Here is a 17,621-nt window from a genome sequence, read left to right as displayed (position 1 = left end):
ATCTTGGTGGCTCCTGTGAACTCATTGGTAGTCCGTCTTCTTTCTTTGCATGGTGTCCTCCTGACAATACTGACTGGTGGTTTTATGCAATGTGCCGAAGTTCATTGCCTTTGTCCCTTTTCTCAACCAGGAGACAATCACTGCTGAAGATGGACTTCAAGACTCTAGTCCCCAGATGCCCTCTTCCAATAGCAAAGAGGCTTTGGACAAGGACAGGTAAAGTGAACAAGTTGTCTTAGTAGAATTCACGATGCGTCTGAGTGCACCTTTTTCTGTTTTATACTTGGTTACGCACTAGTGTTGTGCACCAAAGACGGAATATCTACAAGTTCATGATGTGTCAGGTTGTGAGATTTTAGATCTGCTATTTACAGTCTGCGACACCCATGTGCAACTATGTGTAAACTCACGCTTTTTTTTATCTCAAAAGTTGTCTGGTAAGCGGTGCTGGTAAATGTTCATACTCTGAACAGTATGTTTGATGCTTCAGTGCTTTGTGAGTGATTAATGATTGACATCTTAATGATCGTTTTAGGAGGCAGAAGTCAACAGACTCAGCTGGGAGCGATGAGGAAGAGGTGGATGAACTTTCCCTCATTGACCACAAGGAGATCATGAGCAGATTAACACTAAAACAACAGGTAAGACCTATTTCACAGATGGATCCATTGTATATTTAATAAGATATCATATTTTCATCTTTGCGGTACGGTACAAATGACAGCAACTGACATGCACATTTCTTTATATTAGCACGCACTACTGTAGTTTCCTGTGACATATTCAATTATATCAGAAAACTAGTTGCCTCTGCTGCCCTCTGAAGGCAGTCATTGTGAACTGCACCACTGCATGTTAGCCTGTCTCTACACACACACACACACACACACACACACACACACACACACACACACACACACACACACACACACACACACACAGGTCCTTTTCCATTCTCCGTTTGGCGCAGTCTGACAAGCAGATGTGTGAGTTTTTCTGGGCAAAGCATGTGAGCGTGTAATTATGTGCAAGATGGTGCTGCTGTCCGTCCGCTCTGGAAGGTCAGGAGAGAGCAGAGAGACAGCAGAGGACCATGGGACCGGCGAGAGAGAGAGAGGGAGAGAGAGGGAGGAGGAGGAGGAGGATGGGGGTTACATAGAGATCTAGCTAATGTGCACGACTGTACAGGCAGATAATGTTGAAGTGATTGTAAGGTTTGATCAGCCGGCTAGTCTCTCTTGTGTTTCCGTCTCTGACATCAGTGGAGCTGGTGCAGGGCAGAGGGAGGGGGGGGCTGTCAGGTGGGGGCACTGTAGAGGAGGAGTATGAGGACAGAACAGAGAGAGAGAGAGAGAGAGCTGCATTTTGGGCTAGACTGCATTACTGCCTTACATCCCTCCTCATCAACTCCTCCTAACCACCCATCTCTCCCCCTTCCTCTTCATCCGTCCACCTTTTCTTCTTTTCTATCTCTACACCCCTGTCTGTCATTTCATTGTCTTTGGATTGTCTGTGCCTCGCCCCTGTCTCTGTCTGTCTCTATCTCTCTGTCTGTCTGTCTCTCTCTCTCACTCTCTCTCTCTCTCTCTCTCTCTCTGTCGTCCCCCTCCACAGAATGACGATGGTCCTGACGTGCGTGCTGGATCTGGAGATATACTGCTAGTCCATGCCACGGAAACGGACCGCAAAGGTACAGTACAGGATACTTTATAACTAGTAATCTCCTTGTATGCTACTGGTATGTATGCTACTGTGTCTGTGGGTTACTTTCCGGTGTTTAAACGTGTGATCATTTGATATTGAACACAGTGGCTGTAATTCCTTTGTACGATTTTGTACAATTTGGGTGTGATTCCTCTTGGGTCCTGGTCTTATTGAAGTGCATCGATCTCTTTTTGGTTCGGTGATTTTGCTATAGCATGTTCTGTAGTAGCGTTCTGGCCTCCTAATGAAGTGTTTGCAGCATGTATATGGACGGTTGCATATTTCAGCAGAAAGTAATCTGAAATGTGTTTTTGTTTCTTTTTGACAGATCTTGTTTTGTACTGTGAAGCCTTTCTGACGACATATAGGACGTTCATAAGCCCCGAGGACCTCATTAAGAAGTTACACTACAGATATCCTTTTTTCTCTCACTACTGTAGTTTAAAAACGATTTAATGGGTTGGGTTGTAAAGATTTGGCTGAGTGCTTATGCTTTTAATGCATATCTGGGTTCTTCTATGCTAGCTCTACCCGAGCAGAACACAGGTATGCAGTTCAGAGCATACTGAGTCTATACCAGTGGTTCTTAACCTTTTCGGGCCGTGACCCCCAAAATAATCATATTTTACCGGGGGACCCCTCCACCCTGACGAGTGCTAAGAGTTGAGGCATTACATTTTGTACAACACAGTTCTATTCCCCTAGCAGGGAATGAGTTAAATTGTCACTTTAGAAATGTGCATACACCCTCTATACACTTAAACGCTATGTTGGGTTGTTTACTGTTGGGTGAGACAACAATGTTACACATTAGGTTAATCATCTGGGGACCCCCCAAAATAATTTGTGGACTCCCCCCCCTGGGTGTCCTGGCCCACAGGTTGAGAACCACTGCTCTATACTACTGTATATGCTCTGGTTACACCCCGCCACTCCGACATGTCTCCTTTCCGACATGTCTCCATTCCGACTGATTCCGATTCATCTCTAACCCTTACCCTAAACTTAAACCCTATAGAAGTGTCACCACTCCGACAATAAGAAGTCAATTTCGGAGTGGCGACATGTCGGAATGGAGAACGACACCCATATGCTCTGAAAGATGAGGAGTTGTCCATCAGTGTGCAACATTCCTCCAATCCCTGAGAAGGCAAGACACAGGACGTGGGAGGTCATAAATTAATATTGCACACAATCCTTCCAAACTATCTTTAACACAGAGTAAAATCCTCAGTGTTCATTTAACCAAATGTACCCTCACAGATCCATTTGGTTCCATTTGTATACTATCAGAGTTACAATTGGATAAATGAACAAGAGGACCTCAGTTCTGCTGTACCTTGCTCAAAGGCACCAAATTATTTCCTTAGAGCCAATTGTTGTCTTTCTTTACTACCAATTCTGGTACAACATTGATTAATGTATTTTCATAAAGAGAGCATACGTAAACTTTATACTATGTGTAGATTTCTTATTTTTTTATTGGAATTTGATTCTTACATTTTGTGACAACAAATTGTCCTAAAGGGTTCACATTTGTGATGAGATGTTATGCTGTTGTAATGCTTTGGTGTGTGTTCATTCTCCTTGACCACAGAGCACATACACTAGGTTCTGTCACAGTCCAGACACATTCAAGAAGCGAGTCAGCAAAAACACCTTCTTTGTATTGGTTCGTGTAGTGGATGAGCTGTGGTGAGTAATGATCTACGTTTCTGTCCAGAGTGTTTCAAAATGCGAGACAATGTTGATGGTGGGCTCCAAAAGGTTCCCCGACTTGTAGACAATTAAACATTGAACGTGAAAATATCCATACTGACTGTACTATTTGTTGGAGTGAATTTGATACATACTGACAATGGCAGAAATATTTGAATAAAAAGTGTATTGAAGAGACTAACCAGTTATGCTCTATTTAATAATTTGTCGTACAATGGGGTTAGACTGCATAAATAGCCTAGTTACAAGCTTGCAGCTGGTTGCATTGTGACGTGCTACAATGTCAAGCACAAAATAGGGACACCAGGTCGAAAGTGGTTAATTGCCTCTTCTCTTTCAATTAAAACCTTAATTTTGAATAACGGCTCATACAAGAGGCTACACAGTCACTCATCTATTGAGGCTTAAATATTGCTGTGTAATATAGTTATGTATTGCAGTAATATTTTTTCTATGCAGTTTTCTAACGCAGTAATTATCTGGTAATGCATGTTTCACCTTTGCAGTCATGCAAATAATTCCAAATGGAAACCATTAGTTGGAAGCTTAGCATGTCACCTATTCAAAGACAAACTTTGAACCCATTATTAATGACTGGTATCAGTCTTTTTTTAACTCATAGAATGCTTGATTTTTGGTCTTTCCCCCTCACCTGCTTATCTCCTCCCAGTCTGGTGGAGTTGACGGAGGACATCCTGAAGCAGCTCATGGACCTGGTCTTCAGGCTGGTGTGTAACGGCGAGCTCAGCCTGGCCCGCGTGCTTCGCAAGAACATCCTGGACAAGGTGGAACAGAAGAAGCTGCTGCGCTACACCAACTCCCTAAAGCCACTTGCTGCCCGCGGGGTGTCTGCTAGGTGGGCCATCCATTATCATATCGATAAAATAAATGATAAAATCAGGGTTCCCACTGTCATGAAATTCCTGGAAATATTTTGAAATTAGAAAAATATTTTTCCAGTACTGGAAAAGTTTGGGAATTGATCAAGGGTCCTGGAAGGGGGTCACGGCCTGAAAAGGTTGAGAACCACTGGCATACACTACCTGTCTTTGGTCATAGGAGTAAGCGACTCGTTATTGAGCTGAATTATTGTTATATAGTCCTGGAAATTGGGTTAAATATTCTGGAAAGGTTTTGGAAAGGTTTTGGAAATTAATTGGTAAAAATGTGTGGGAACCCTGTAAAATGTGCTGCTGTGAAATAGCCTGTCACTTATAATAGATATCCATGTACTGAGTAAATCAGAAAGGTCACACCAATTGTAGGACGAGTCTGCTAGTGATAACTCCTCACATTTGCATGTGTGCTTTCATGCGTCACTACAGGCCTGGAACTCTCCATGACTTCCGCAGTCATGAGATTGCAGATCAGCTCACTCTCCTTGATGCAGAACTCTTCTACAAAATTGAGGTACAGCCGCTACCAACAAATAAATAATATATATATAACGTAATTCATGTGTTGACCAAGGAGGTGTAGACTGAAACCTTAGCTTAATGCACCTACCCTTGTTACATCACAGTCATAATTTGTTCAGATACTGTTATGATTACCCGAGCAAACAAAACATTTACAAATATATGTGTTTTTATATGTGTATTACACGTTCATACAATTGCACTCAACTGTTCCTCACTCTCCTGTTCTCCTCTCAGATTCCTGAGGTGCTGCTTTGGGCCAAGGAACAGAATGAGGAGAAGAGTCCCAACCTGACTCAGTTCACAGAGCACTTTAACAATATGAGCTATTGGTAAGACATGAAACCCTCTTCTTCATTGCCCATGTCCTTGGATCATAAATGCCACACTGGATTGTTGTTATTGCTCTTCTGTTAATCTGACATGAAGCAATATCTATAGGGCATCAGACAACATTCAGCCACTAGATGTCGCAATTGTACTGTTTACAACATCTCTGTTACATACTGCACATGTATTTCCCCATCATCAAAGGGAGCAATCTGGTAGTCTTGAACATTGTAACATTGTGTGTGTGTGTGTGTGTGTGTGTGTGTGTGTGCGTGTGTGCGTGTGGTGTGCGTGCGTGTGGTGTGCGTGCGTGCGTGCGTATATATAGACCTCTGACTCAATTTAATCATTCAGACAAAGAGGTTGACCATAAAGCTATTTATATTTGTCCGGCAGGGTGCGATCTTTGATCATTCAACAGGAGAAAGCCCAAGACAGAGAGAAACTACTCCTGAAGTTCATTAAGATCATGAAGGTTAGTCACCGGTCACCACATATACAAATTAATTATAAATAAAGGAGGAAAGAAGAAGAAAAACATTGCATTGTTTTGCCAATTTTGTGTAAACCTTTATTGTCGTCTCATTTTAGCACTTAAGAAAGTTGAATAACTTCAACTCGTACTTGGCAATACTTTCTGCTTTGGACTCGGCTCCCATCCGCAGACTGGAGTGGCAAAAACAGACGTCAGAGGTGAGCCAACAACAACCATTAGTGTGTCATACTGTATGTCAGCCGATTAAATATTAACGATGAGTGATAAGAATTTTGTGCCTGCCTCCAGCACAGTAAAATCCTAAGGGTTCATGTATCCATTTATAACTGTGGAGTATACAAAGTTAACCTAATAGTTTGGTTTCATTTGTATACTCTCAGTAAAAACACTGACAAGTTAATTGCGCGCGCGTGTGTCTGTGTGATTATTTGAAGGATTGTTTACAATATTAACGTCTCATTTTCTGTTTATTCTCTGCTCAGGGATTGGAGGAATACTGCACATTGATTGACAGCTCCTCATCGTTCAGAGCATACAGAGCTGCTCTAGCTGAAGTGGAGCCTCCATGCATCCCGTATCTGTAAGTACAGCTGGGCAATATATATTAATATAAGTACCCTGTGTTCTCATATTCTCACTAAAACACACTTGGACCACAACAAATCTCTTCGACAAAAAGCGCCCAAAGATGTTCCTGCCAGAATTTGGATACTGGGGTTCAAGCGGTCAGTCACATTAACCCTGGCGAAAATAGCAGATCTACAAGCTCACAACGATGACGTTTGTAGATTGTCTATTTTCACTACACCTACGACGACTTATAAAATAGGGCTGGTTTAGGTTATGTCTTGTACTGAGTTACAACTTGATCTGACTTGATGATTTGTTTTCCCATCATCCTCTACTTTTACCAGGGGTCTGATTCTCCAAGATTTGACCTTCGTTCACCTGGGAAACCCTGACCTCATAGACGGAAAGGTCAACTTTTCTAAACGCTGGCAGCAGTTCAACATTCTGGACAGCATGCGGCGCTTCCAGCAAGTGTAAGTCAATGAAACTTAAGATGACGATGGAACCACACATCACATATAAATATATAAACATTTCTAGGGGCACCCCAGTAGCCAGATATTACCTGATAAGCGAGTTCCCCATTCCATTCTCGACTGGCCAGACCTATCCTGTCTCTATCCCAATTTCTATCAAATAATGGCTTAAAATGCCCCCCCCCCCCCCCCCCCCCAAATAATGTATAACCTATTGATATTCATTTTATCCACAGCTGTCAACTACATTGCTTACCATTAAAGTTCAACAACATGCCAATTTAACCCCCTGCAGCAATTGCTTATTGGTAAATCTGTAATCGCTAATAAAACATTTAACTGGCTTTGTTTTTATCCAGGCATTACGAGCTGAAGCGCAACGACGACATAGTCTGCTTTTTCAACGACTTCAGTGACCATCTGGCAGAGGAAGCCCTGTGGGAGTTGTCCCTGAAGATCAAGCCCAGGAACATCACCAGACGCAAGACGGACCGCGAGGAGAAAACCTAGGGCTTCCTCCTACCTTCTGCCCTGGGGGGCTTCAGAGACTGACCTCCAAACTGTGCTTCATGACACTAACTCCACTTTACTACAGACAGAGTGACAGAGACAGAGGGACACTTTGCTGGGAGCTCATGGGAGAGAACCGAACAAACTACAGTAGACTGGAGAAGAGTGGCCAAAGTTTACAAGACGCTCTGCTGCTCTGGGAGATGACGATTGGGATAACAGTAGCTCCGGAGCATGACAGGTATAGATTCAGTGAGCCTGTGATGCCAAGGAGGAACACTACAGAACCGGGGAGGACAGGGAAGACGCTCATCCCTGTCCTCTCCGTCTTCCACGTGGAACTGCGGTGTGTGAGAGATTGAGGTGAATGGTCCATTAATCCCCGGAGATGCTCCTTTCTCTTCCTTTATGTATGTATGTGCCATTCATGGGTCATCTTCTACACCCCCTCTCCCTCCTGACGCTGAGCTCCTCCCGACCTAGCAGACCTTGGTGCCGTGTTTCGGAGTGGTCTGCCATGAACAATGATGTCATAATGCAGACCACACTGGGAGGAACTGCTGGGGGACATGTGGGGATTTGTACTTGGAGAGGATGACAATGAGGGACTGGAACCTACCATGAGATTTCGTTTTGAAACATTTTGTGTAAAGCCCGTTTTGTACTTCATCGTATGACTAGTGCTGCGCGCCAAGAATGGCCACCCTACAAGCTTACTACGCCTCGCATCTGCTACGCGTTGTGAGCCTGTAGGTCGGCTATCTTCGGTGCGTGACACAGTCGGACGCCGGAGCATAAATTAGGCATAAGAATCATGTATGGTTATATGTATTATATACAGTGCTCCTTTTGTTCTTAAAAAGGATGTTTATGCTAATGAGAAGAGCTTAGCTTCTCCCAAGTGCCATACGTGTGCGCACTAAAAAAAGCAAAGCAAAAACACAAAAAGAGAATTACTAAAGATGCTGTGATCTATGTTATGTCATACTGAATCATTGTGTGCCATGTTCAAGTAGAGAACCATCATGCAATCAGAATCATGTCCCAGTTATTTCAGTACGAAGGTGAGTGAGAGACTGAAGTCCTAGGACAGCGGTTTTCAACCTGTGGGCCGTGAGGATATTTCAAATGGGCTCCCAAATAATTGGCAAAACACTAAGATTTTAATGAGATTATAACAATATTCATTTGTGATAGATTTCCAATAAATAATTCGAAGTTCTCCTTTGATCCAGGTTGGAACAATCGATTGAAATAAACATTCTCTGAAAATGCACATGGCCCACCCACCCATCTGACCACTTAACACGGCAGCCTAATAAGCGGTCATATGGGTGGGCCGTGAACATTGATCCGGAAAAGGTTGAGAACCACTGTTCCAGGAGACCTGTGTGTTCGTCATTCCATAATGTGCTGTTGTAATTCATTTTTATTCCTCTTAAGGAAGATCTCCCACCCAACACACTACACTACACTGTATTCTCCCAATAAAACGGCTCAGTTTCTATACATACAGTATACTTTAGGTCTATCGTGTCCCTCCAATCATTTGCTGATATTCTGCTTTAACTCAGCTGTAACCGCTATTATAGTAGAGTTCACACCTTGCCATTGATAGTGAAATATTTTATTGTGATTCGATCAGTGGGAAATGGATTTAACAAAAACAAACAAATTAAGGCATTTGTTTTTTTCATAGATCAAAACATAGCAAACTAGGTCCAACACTGCAACAACAAAATAATTGACCTACTGCATGTCATTTTACACAAGGAAAATGAAAAGCACAAGTTGTGCATGTGGGTTCATATACTACTAGGTATCAACTGTTAAACAGCAATGAATATAAACATGTAAAATTTGAAGTGCAAAGCCAGGAATAAAATAAATTAATAACTAATTTAAATAATTCTTAAAATATAACTAATTTAAATAGTTGTTCATACCTATTATATCGTCCTCAAGTTCAGAAACGGATGTAGTCATACCACAGCTGGTAATAAATATACATATACTGAATGTCATGGAAGACAGTTCCTTGCCAAAACTTTAAAGGGGGTATAAGTGATATTCATTTGTTAAAATATTTGAAAATAAATAAAAAATAAAGCTCTATATTGTAATTCAATGCTATATAGTTTTTTTTTTTCCAGTAACGGGTGTCTTCCCAGCTCTAAACAGAAAATATGCTTTCAGTTTGGGATACCAATGCTAGCGAATCAGGAGAGAGAACTGCATAAAGTTTGCTTGTGTGCCCTGTATCCTGTATGACTTCTCTCTCCTGATTGGGTAGTCTCTTTCCTGAAGCGACGGCGAGACCCATTACTGAACAAAAGCTCTATAGCAATAAGCAGGAATATAGAGCTATTTAACATTCATTTTAACAATAAAATATAACTTAACACCACCTTTAACTGTTAATGATGTACCAACGATTTCATAAAATGGATTATGAAAATAGTGCAGCCCTTGGACACTGGACTGTGGAAGAAAAAAGGAGCTGAAGAAAGTAGGACAGATACCCAATCACTGACCCAAACCCACCAGTCAAACATTCAATAAGTCCCAACTCTCACTCGCAGGGGTGTCGCACCAAATTCTGGGCCCCGGGTACAAGGATTTACTGCGGGCCCCCCATGAATGCTCTTCATAGGGGGAGCGGGTTTAACCCATTTAGACTGGGAACACATTATTTTGTGCTTTAACTATTGAAAAATAGCAGATATAGCGCAGCACAGAGTGCCGCGCTGCAAGCTTGTAGATCTAGCCTGGTTCCAGACCCTGAATCGCTAGCCACGCCCCTTTAAGAATAATGGCGTGAAAGGATATGTAAATTGTGTGTCAGGCTATTGTAGATCTGCTATTTTTGAAAAATCTTGAAAACTTGCGCAAGTCTTTGAATATTTCAAGTCCTTCTAAGGTTTTTTGATTAACCTATGTTTCTATGTCAGTGGTGCTCAAGTGAAGCATAAAACTCCCAAAATGATATGTATTTGCCTTGGCCATGGACCCCCATCTCAAAATATTTAGTTCCCCAGAAGCAAAATTTGAGTTACAAATGTTCGCTTAAAAAAGACATATGTTGAAAGATTTGCACACATTTTCACGACTTTTCAAAAATAGCAGATCTACAAGCGCTGCGAGCTTAATATCTGCAATTTTTCAATAGCTAAAGTATAAAATAATTAAGGCCCCTCCACCTTGGGCCCTCGTAACTCAGTCCCACTTCCCCCCCCCCCCCTTGTGACGCCCCTGTTCACTCGTCCAGGTTCAGTGGGGACGACTGCTTGGCTCCAGTAGCACCCTCTTTCCGGTGAGGTTGGACGCTCCATTCTGAAGGTCTTGCTCAGAAATGGACCGTTTAAGTGTCCGTCCATGGCCGTTGCCGCCGCCCCCTCGCTGCCACTTACAGATGTCACCGTTAAGAATGTCCTGGATGTGCTGAACGATGAGGTTGATGGCCACTGGGGAGATTCAAATACATTTGTTTTTAAATAAATAAATACAAGGATTTTTCATGATGAACCACTTAAGCTCTATTCTGAGTCGTAAGATAGTGTCCTGCAGAAACAACGAAAACAGCTGATCTGCTCTATAAAAAATGTCAGATTTTGAAAGATATTTTCCCACTTTACTTACTTTACTTTATTTGTTTATTTAGACGGGACAATGCATATTAATGAACACTACATGAATGCAATGTAAATAAGCCGGAATTAGCAAGAATGCTAAATTTCATCCGTAGTCCCCACATGAAGACAAAACAATACATACCAACAAACAGTAACCCTACATTAGGAGAGGGCGCCTAAGAACATACATACAAATACTATTTTTCCTGAACCAAGAAAAAAACAACAAAACAACACATATTACTAACAGTACCCTACATTAAAAAAGGATAGTTAAAAATATACGTACATGGCATGAGCTGTACTCTTAGAACTATACATGGTCACAGGTTTGATTGTCAACTAACCATTTTTTTAGATTGAACTTGAAGGATGGAAATGACAAACAGTCTCTTATTGTTAGAGGTAGGTCATTCCAGATTGAACATCCCTGCACTGAAAGGGTGTTTTTTCCAAAAGCGGTTACCCGGTACGGTACTTCGCAATCCCCTCTAGTGATTGCTCTAGTATTGAGTCCTCTATCAGGCTTCCTTTTTATGAATTCCTTTAGGGGAGGTGGGCATAGACCATTTAGTGTCTTATATATATATGATACTGACCTGTTTAAAAACCTTAAAATTAGCGAAACTCAAAAAACGGTACCTCTGAAGAATATTACAATGGTGATATGAGTGGGGTTTCCTATCGAATACCTTAAGCGCACTCTTATATAGCTGTTCAATGGGTTTGAGAGTCGTTATACCTGCGCAAGACCAGTTTGTGAAACAGTACTCAATGTGTGATAGGATCATGCATTGGAGATACGATTTAGCAGCACTAACTGCCAAAAAAGGTGTGATTTGTTTAAAGTTCTGAAGGTTGAATTTGATTGTGTTTGTAACCTTTTTTACATGTTTTTTAAAGGTTAGGGTTGAGTCTAACATGACCCCGAGGTACTTGAACTCTGACACAAGTTCAAGTTCCTCTCCACCCAGAAACACATTTGATGATTCCATCACAACTGGTCTTTTGGAAAAAGCCATGCAGACCGTCTTTTTTGCATTCAGGAGCAGGCATGAGTCTGTAAGCCAGTCCTGAACGCTGGTCAGAACAGAAGTTAAAACCGTTGACACCTCTGCATAGCTCTTTCCATGAGTCAGTATAACAGCATCATCTGCGTACATCTGAATATGTACATCTTTACATACATCAGGTAGATCGTTTATAAACAGAGAAAACAGAATTGGTCCTACTATTGATCCCTGGGGGACACCAACCGAGCAAGTGTGATAAGGAGACTTGATGCCATTTATACTAACACACTGTTCTCTATTTGATAGGTATGATGTAAACCATTTGATGGCCTCTGGGGACAAGTTGAAATGTGTTAGTTTGGACAAGAGGACCTGATGGCTGACAGAGTCAAATGCTTTCTTGAAATCCAAAAATACTGCCATTGCGCATGGGGCTTTGTTCAAAGCACACTTTAACTTTTCAATGAATAAGCAATTTGCTGACTCAGTGGAGTGGAAGGCTCGAAACCCAAACTGCATAGGATGCAGAGGGGTGTAGCCTTTGTCTAGATGTTTAACAATAGACTTTACAATCCACTTTTCAGCCACTTTTGATATAACAGGTAAGATGCTTATGGGTCTATAGTTTGATATGTCCGTTTTTGAGCCAGATTTGAATATAGGTGTTATAACAGCAGCTTTCCACTGAGTTGGGACAGTGCATTTTCTTATGGACAGATTTACCAGATGTGTGATTGGTGCCACCAGAGAGTCAATATTTGTTTTAAGAAAGTTTGTGTCAAGCCCATGTGCATCTTTAGCTTTGGATGCTTTTAGTGATCTGACAATGTTTGTCACCTCGTTTTCTGTGACTTCCTCCAAATTAAAAATGGGGAGATCATTTTGAACAGGGCGTGGAACAAACTTAGAGGGTCTGAACAATTGTGTGATTTCATACACAGAGTTTAGAAAAAACAGCATTAGGTTGCTAGCAAGCGTGTGGGGATCTTTCACCAGGACATTATCTATTTTAAGTTCTAAGTTGTTATTATCCTGCTTATAGTATTTCCCTGTCAGTTTATTTATGTATTCCCAAACTTTTTTCCCATTTCCTCTGGCACTCTCTATGATGGAGATATAAAATCCAGCTTTAGCCTTCCTTAAGAAATTTGTGACTTTGTTTCTAGCATGTGTGAATAGCTGTCTGTCCGTTGTCAGGCCAGATTTTAATGCCTTTTTAAGCAGTAAATCTCTGGTTTTCATTTGATCTCTGCATTTTTTATCGACCCAAGGTAGAGTAATTTTCCTCCCTTTCCTCTGGTTACCACCTCTGGTGAAAGATTCCATTACTCTGCCAATTTTGGAAAGAAGGATATTACATCCGGTCTCAACATCATCACATGAGTGTAAATCATCCCACTCAAGCCCTTGTATGGCGACCTCAAGGCTATGTTGCAGATGTTTTGGGATTGTTTTGACTATAGGCTGGGACTGAGCTTTGCTGAACGCCTGTTTTGAGAGTTTTCTGGAAAAGAATATGATGTTGTGATCAGAGAGACCTGTCACGAAGTTAAATGTTTTAGCGATTCTTTCCACTTTATTTGAAAACAGTAAATCTATCTTGGTTGCTGAGTGACTGGTTATTCTTGTAGGTTGCTCTATTAATTGGGTCAAATTATAGTGGTCTGTTACTAGTTTAAGATTTTTTCTTATTTTTTTATCGTCCCAGTTAACATTTGTATCACCAATTAGTATTACTTCTTGATTAAAATCACACGCCGTGAGGATGGTCTTTAGCTGGTCGTATACTTCTACTTTAGCTGATGGCTGACGGTATAAGCAAATTAGAGTGAACTTCATCTCTGTGGATAGTGTAATTTCTACACCTACACATTCGGCCTGGATCTCAGTGGGCCATACAATTTGCTTACATTGTAGGGTGTTCTTGATATAAAGCAAGGCCCCCCCACCCTTCCCAGTTACTCTGTCCCTTCTGAACACCTTGTAACCAGGCATGCTCACTAAGGCATCTGGGGATGACCGCTTTAACCATGTTTCCGTCAGTCCTAAACAGTCAATGTTAGAGTTTACAAGCAGATTTTCTAGTTCACTGTGCTTATTTACCATACTTTGGATGTTTAGATGGCCACAGAACAAACCTTTGGGTTTACATAAGGGGTCCCACACAGTTTTAGCTTGGTTTAGTGTTTTAAAAAATTTACATTTTCTGTGTTTTTTAAAAACTGGGTTTCTGTATTTTACCTTAGCCATAGGTGGCTAAAGGACATTGAAAGTGGTAAAAAGGAAAACAACTTACCCATGTTGTCAACTCCTCTTGGAATAATAACATCAGCATACTTCTTGGTCTGGGGACAAAGACAGCATTATTTGACACAGACCAGTTAAAAGATAGGGTAGTCACTAGCCAACTAGCCAATCATTTATTTATAAGCACAGCATTATAAAACTGGATACATACGGGTAAACAGAATTCCTCAAAGGCAGGTTTGACGAAGGTGGTGTACTGAGTGAGTATCTGCTCCAGGTCACGACCTCTGGTCATATCTCGTAGAACTACAGACAAAGACATTATCAATCCAGAGTATTGATAGAGCCCGACCGATATATCAGCCATTAGACTATCTTGATTACATCGGTATCTGCAAATGTGTCCACCATTTTCAAATGGTGGGTATGTCATGCTGTAGGCGAACATGCAAGTTTTCGAAACATGTCAAATATCTACAGGTTCACAATGCATCGAGATTCACGACATGTGAGCTTGTAGATCTAATTAAAAATATTCCCCTTTTTATAGGGGCTTACGTGGTGAAATAAAATTAAAAGTTTATATTTTCTATTTACGTACTTGTTCATTGTACAATTCAAATAGGGATCGAATCTTGCATGGGTCGGATCTAATTGATAGAACAATGACAGTGACGGTTTGTGTTGTCTGTGTGTGTGGGACAGCAATACCTCTACGAGACAGCCTAACATCAGAGTCTGTGTCCACAAACAGCTTCATGTGGAACATGTCACGCACTTTCTGCGTGTAGAAGACGAGGATCCCCTCGAAGAGGACCACGTCTGCAGGGTAAACCGTGATCTTGTCCTCCAGTCTAGAAGCATGCATACAGTTTTCAACACAAATCAAAATGCTGAGGCTTCTGTGGAATTTGAAAAATAAGTATTTCTCTCTCTCTCTCTGGTGGTAATGAACATAGACTTGACCTCCTCACCTGGAATGAGTGACGAAGTCATACGTCGGAACTTCAACCACTCTCCCCTCCACAATATCCTTCAGCGTTTTGTACATCAAATCATTGTCAAATGCATCTGTAACAAACCACAGCAGACAATTAACCTCTTAAACCCTATCGTCACCAAGTCTATTCTAGGTGCGAACATTTTGTGTTGTGATGTGTTGTGACTGTGAGCTTGCAGCAATTTTCAGCCAGTGTCGAGGAAAGTAAAAAAGGTGCAGATAAAGTACAGAGCCCTGAAGGACCCTGTCAGTGGTTCTCAAATTGGGAGCGTGTTGATATTGGCGTTCAGGGATCCTTGAGGTTTCAACTAAGTACTCTCTATTAGGGGTTACTTGAAGTAAAGTTTGAAAAGAAAGTTTGACTGGTTAGGTTGTTAGGTGCAAATTGTATTTATGTTCAACTGAACAATTGCAATGACATTCTGCCTACCTGGATGGTCAAAGTTATATTGTCCCTTTGATGCCTTTGCCTTCTGGTCTGGGACCAGCACCCTGTAGAAACTGTCCTGGCTTACAATGGCCACCTTCCTCTGGCGGTGATCTACCTTGTGCTGACCCAGAAGCTCCATGATCTTGGCACATACTGTAGACTGATAAAAAAAATAACAAATAACCGTTCATGTATCTCATTGTGAAATGATACTTGAGCATCATACTATACAGAAAAAACACATGATCCATTCACATACACTCACAGCCAGTAAGTAGCATTTTCAAATGCATTCTATATGGCGTAGAATACCAATGGTCCAATACTATGAGCCCAGTGGCCTTGTGGTTTGAGAGTCCACTCTGAGATTGGACTATGATACCCAATGCCTCCCTAGTATGGCACTGTCCGAGTCAGCATCAAGGGTGTAATAATCACGTCCAGGGGTGTTTACTTGTAACTGTCTCACGCTAAGGAAATGGGAGCTAGAGGCTCCTCATGACCTATGGCCACATGGCTCGGGGGTAGGCTACCCAAGGCTACAAACTACAGTACTTATAGGGAGCCAGTGAAGTGATCTAAGTATAGCAGAATTCTGGCTGCAGCATTTCCAGTGAGCTGGACTCTCACTCTCAACAGCAATTATAATGACCGCAGTCTAAACTGTTGGAGATGAATCAGTGAAGCAGTTCTTCAGAGTCAGATTGGGGCAAGATTCAAGAACATTCAATTTGAGATGTTTGATCATTTTGGAAATTAAGATCCAGTAAGTTTAACTGCACACCGATGTTGACTGGACAGGAAAACCAGCAGATTGCTTGTTGTTTGCTCATATACGATAATATAATAATATGATGATGATGTCTAAAGGAATAGATCTGGACGATCTGGACATCTTAATGTTTACCATTAGAGGAAAAGGGGCGTTTCTGGTAACTATTTTGACAGATAGCAGGAAGCTAGCTGTCAAAGCTAAAGCTAACGCTAACCGTTAAACACTCACCTTGCCACTAGCAGTTCCTCCACTGACCCCGATCAGAAACGGACGATGTCGTGGCCTCTCCACCTCTACCAGAGGTCCAAGAGAAGCCATCTCAGGACGGATGACAGGGGACAGGACCGTCGCCACTGACTTGTGTTTGAGAAGAATAGCTTCCTTCACTGTACTATTTTCAACAATTAATCATTCTCGCGAGATTTCGGTACTCCTTTGGACATGTGTCATGTGACATATTCTCAAAAAAACAAACAAACAGCATGATGGAGATCCGCAGCTCATACTCGGAACATCTTTTGCAATATGAAATGAATGAAATACACCAGTTTCATAGAAATTAAATAGTAATTATACTAATGTAAATGACATAGCCTATATGTCAGTCTGCTACAGAGCTGATAATTTGAGTAATTCCCCTTTTTCAATCCACCTCTATTATCATGTAGGCATATTGCTGTTGCCTCTTGCCTGTTGGCAAGCAGTCTTGTGAAAACATGCCACACTACTAATAACATCTTGACTTGTGGCATGTGAAGGTAGACACCAACATGCATGGAAACACTGTATTGGAATAAATCTATTTGTATATCTATCTGCTGTAAGAGTTATCTTTTTAATTATTTATTTTTCTGCCTTTATTGATAGTACAGCTGGTTGATAGGAAATGGGAAGAGAGGGGGGGGGGGGGGCAACAAAAGCAAAGGCCGTCGGATTCGAACCCACGATGCACATTGAGCCCAGGTCTGGGCCTACTGTCAGGCCGCAATCAGACATACGCGTGAGACATCTTCTCCATATCGTTTGAGAATGAAAATAGCTTTGCTGAAAATAGCTGATCTAGTATCTACAAGCTCAGAGTTAGGATTTACTGTATGCTGAATGTTTGCCCCAGAATAAGGGTTAAACCAGTGGTTCATAAATGTTTTAGCTCAAGACCCAGAAGAGGAATTAGACATTTGCCCAAGACCAAAACTAGTGTAATTAGCAGATCAACAAGCTCACAACGTGTCGCTTTGGGCCATGCTTAGAGTTTGTAGATCATCTATTTTCACTACTTCTTAAACATTTGTTTTCTAATT

At 41.5% G+C, this 17,621-nt stretch overlaps 2 protein-coding genes across 2 annotated transcripts in view; one reads left to right on the top strand and one right to left on the bottom strand.

The window, feature by feature from the left end:
- rapgef1b (Rap guanine nucleotide exchange factor (GEF) 1b) overlaps nt 1-8,675 on the top strand; it is an 80,148-nt gene extending 71,473 nt beyond the window's left edge. Inside the window, exons 12-24 of the mRNA XM_080743122.1 lie at nt 131-216; nt 536-641; nt 1,615-1,690; nt 2,033-2,126; nt 3,316-3,399; nt 4,094-4,279; nt 4,749-4,833; nt 5,079-5,173; nt 5,568-5,646; nt 5,763-5,864; nt 6,150-6,247; nt 6,582-6,710; nt 7,073-8,675. Coding sequence (XP_080599248.1) covers nt 131-216; nt 536-641; nt 1,615-1,690; nt 2,033-2,126; nt 3,316-3,399; nt 4,094-4,279; nt 4,749-4,833; nt 5,079-5,173; nt 5,568-5,646; nt 5,763-5,864; nt 6,150-6,247; nt 6,582-6,710; nt 7,073-7,223 — 1,371 coding nt within the window. The 3' untranslated portion in view covers nt 7,224-8,675. The remainder of the gene's footprint in view (nt 1-130; nt 217-535; nt 642-1,614; nt 1,691-2,032; nt 2,127-3,315; nt 3,400-4,093; nt 4,280-4,748; nt 4,834-5,078; nt 5,174-5,567; nt 5,647-5,762; nt 5,865-6,149; nt 6,248-6,581; nt 6,711-7,072) is intronic.
- A 1,801-nt stretch (nt 8,676-10,476) lies between these two features.
- Nucleotides 10,477-16,706, bottom strand: uck1 (uridine-cytidine kinase 1). The gene is made up of 7 exons (XM_080743161.1): nt 16,549-16,706; nt 15,546-15,705; nt 15,090-15,186; nt 14,827-14,969; nt 14,327-14,421; nt 14,165-14,213; nt 10,477-10,687 (listed from the first exon to the last, which is right to left on the bottom strand). The coding sequence occupies exons 1-7, from the start codon at nt 16,636-16,638 to the stop codon at nt 10,494-10,496; spliced, it is 828 nt and encodes a 275-aa protein (XP_080599287.1). The 5' UTR covers nt 16,639-16,706; the 3' UTR covers nt 10,477-10,493.
- Nucleotides 16,707-17,621: the final 915 nt, after the last annotated feature.

This window comes from Nannobrachium achirus (genome assembly GCF_963921795.1).
Source record: "Nannobrachium achirus genome assembly, chromosome: 15".
Classification (NCBI taxonomy): domain Eukaryota; kingdom Metazoa; phylum Chordata; class Actinopteri; order Myctophiformes; family Myctophidae; genus Nannobrachium; species Nannobrachium achirus.
This window is presented reverse-complemented; position numbering and strand designations above follow the sequence as displayed.

Bases quoted from the DNA above. Each gene is read 5' to 3' on its own strand.
- uck1 (XM_080743161.1), bottom strand. From the start codon at position 16,638: ATGGCTTCTCTTGGACCTCTGGTAGAGGTGGAGAGGCCACGACATCGT. The intron at 15,706-16,548 runs GTGAGTGTTTAA...TTTTTTTATCAG, and splicing joins GAGGAACTGCTAGTGGCAAG to TCTACAGTATGTGCCAAGAT. The intron at 14,214-14,326 runs GTATGTATCCAG...CTTTGTCCCCAG, and splicing joins TTGAGGAATTCTGTTTACCC to ACCAAGAAGTATGCTGATGT.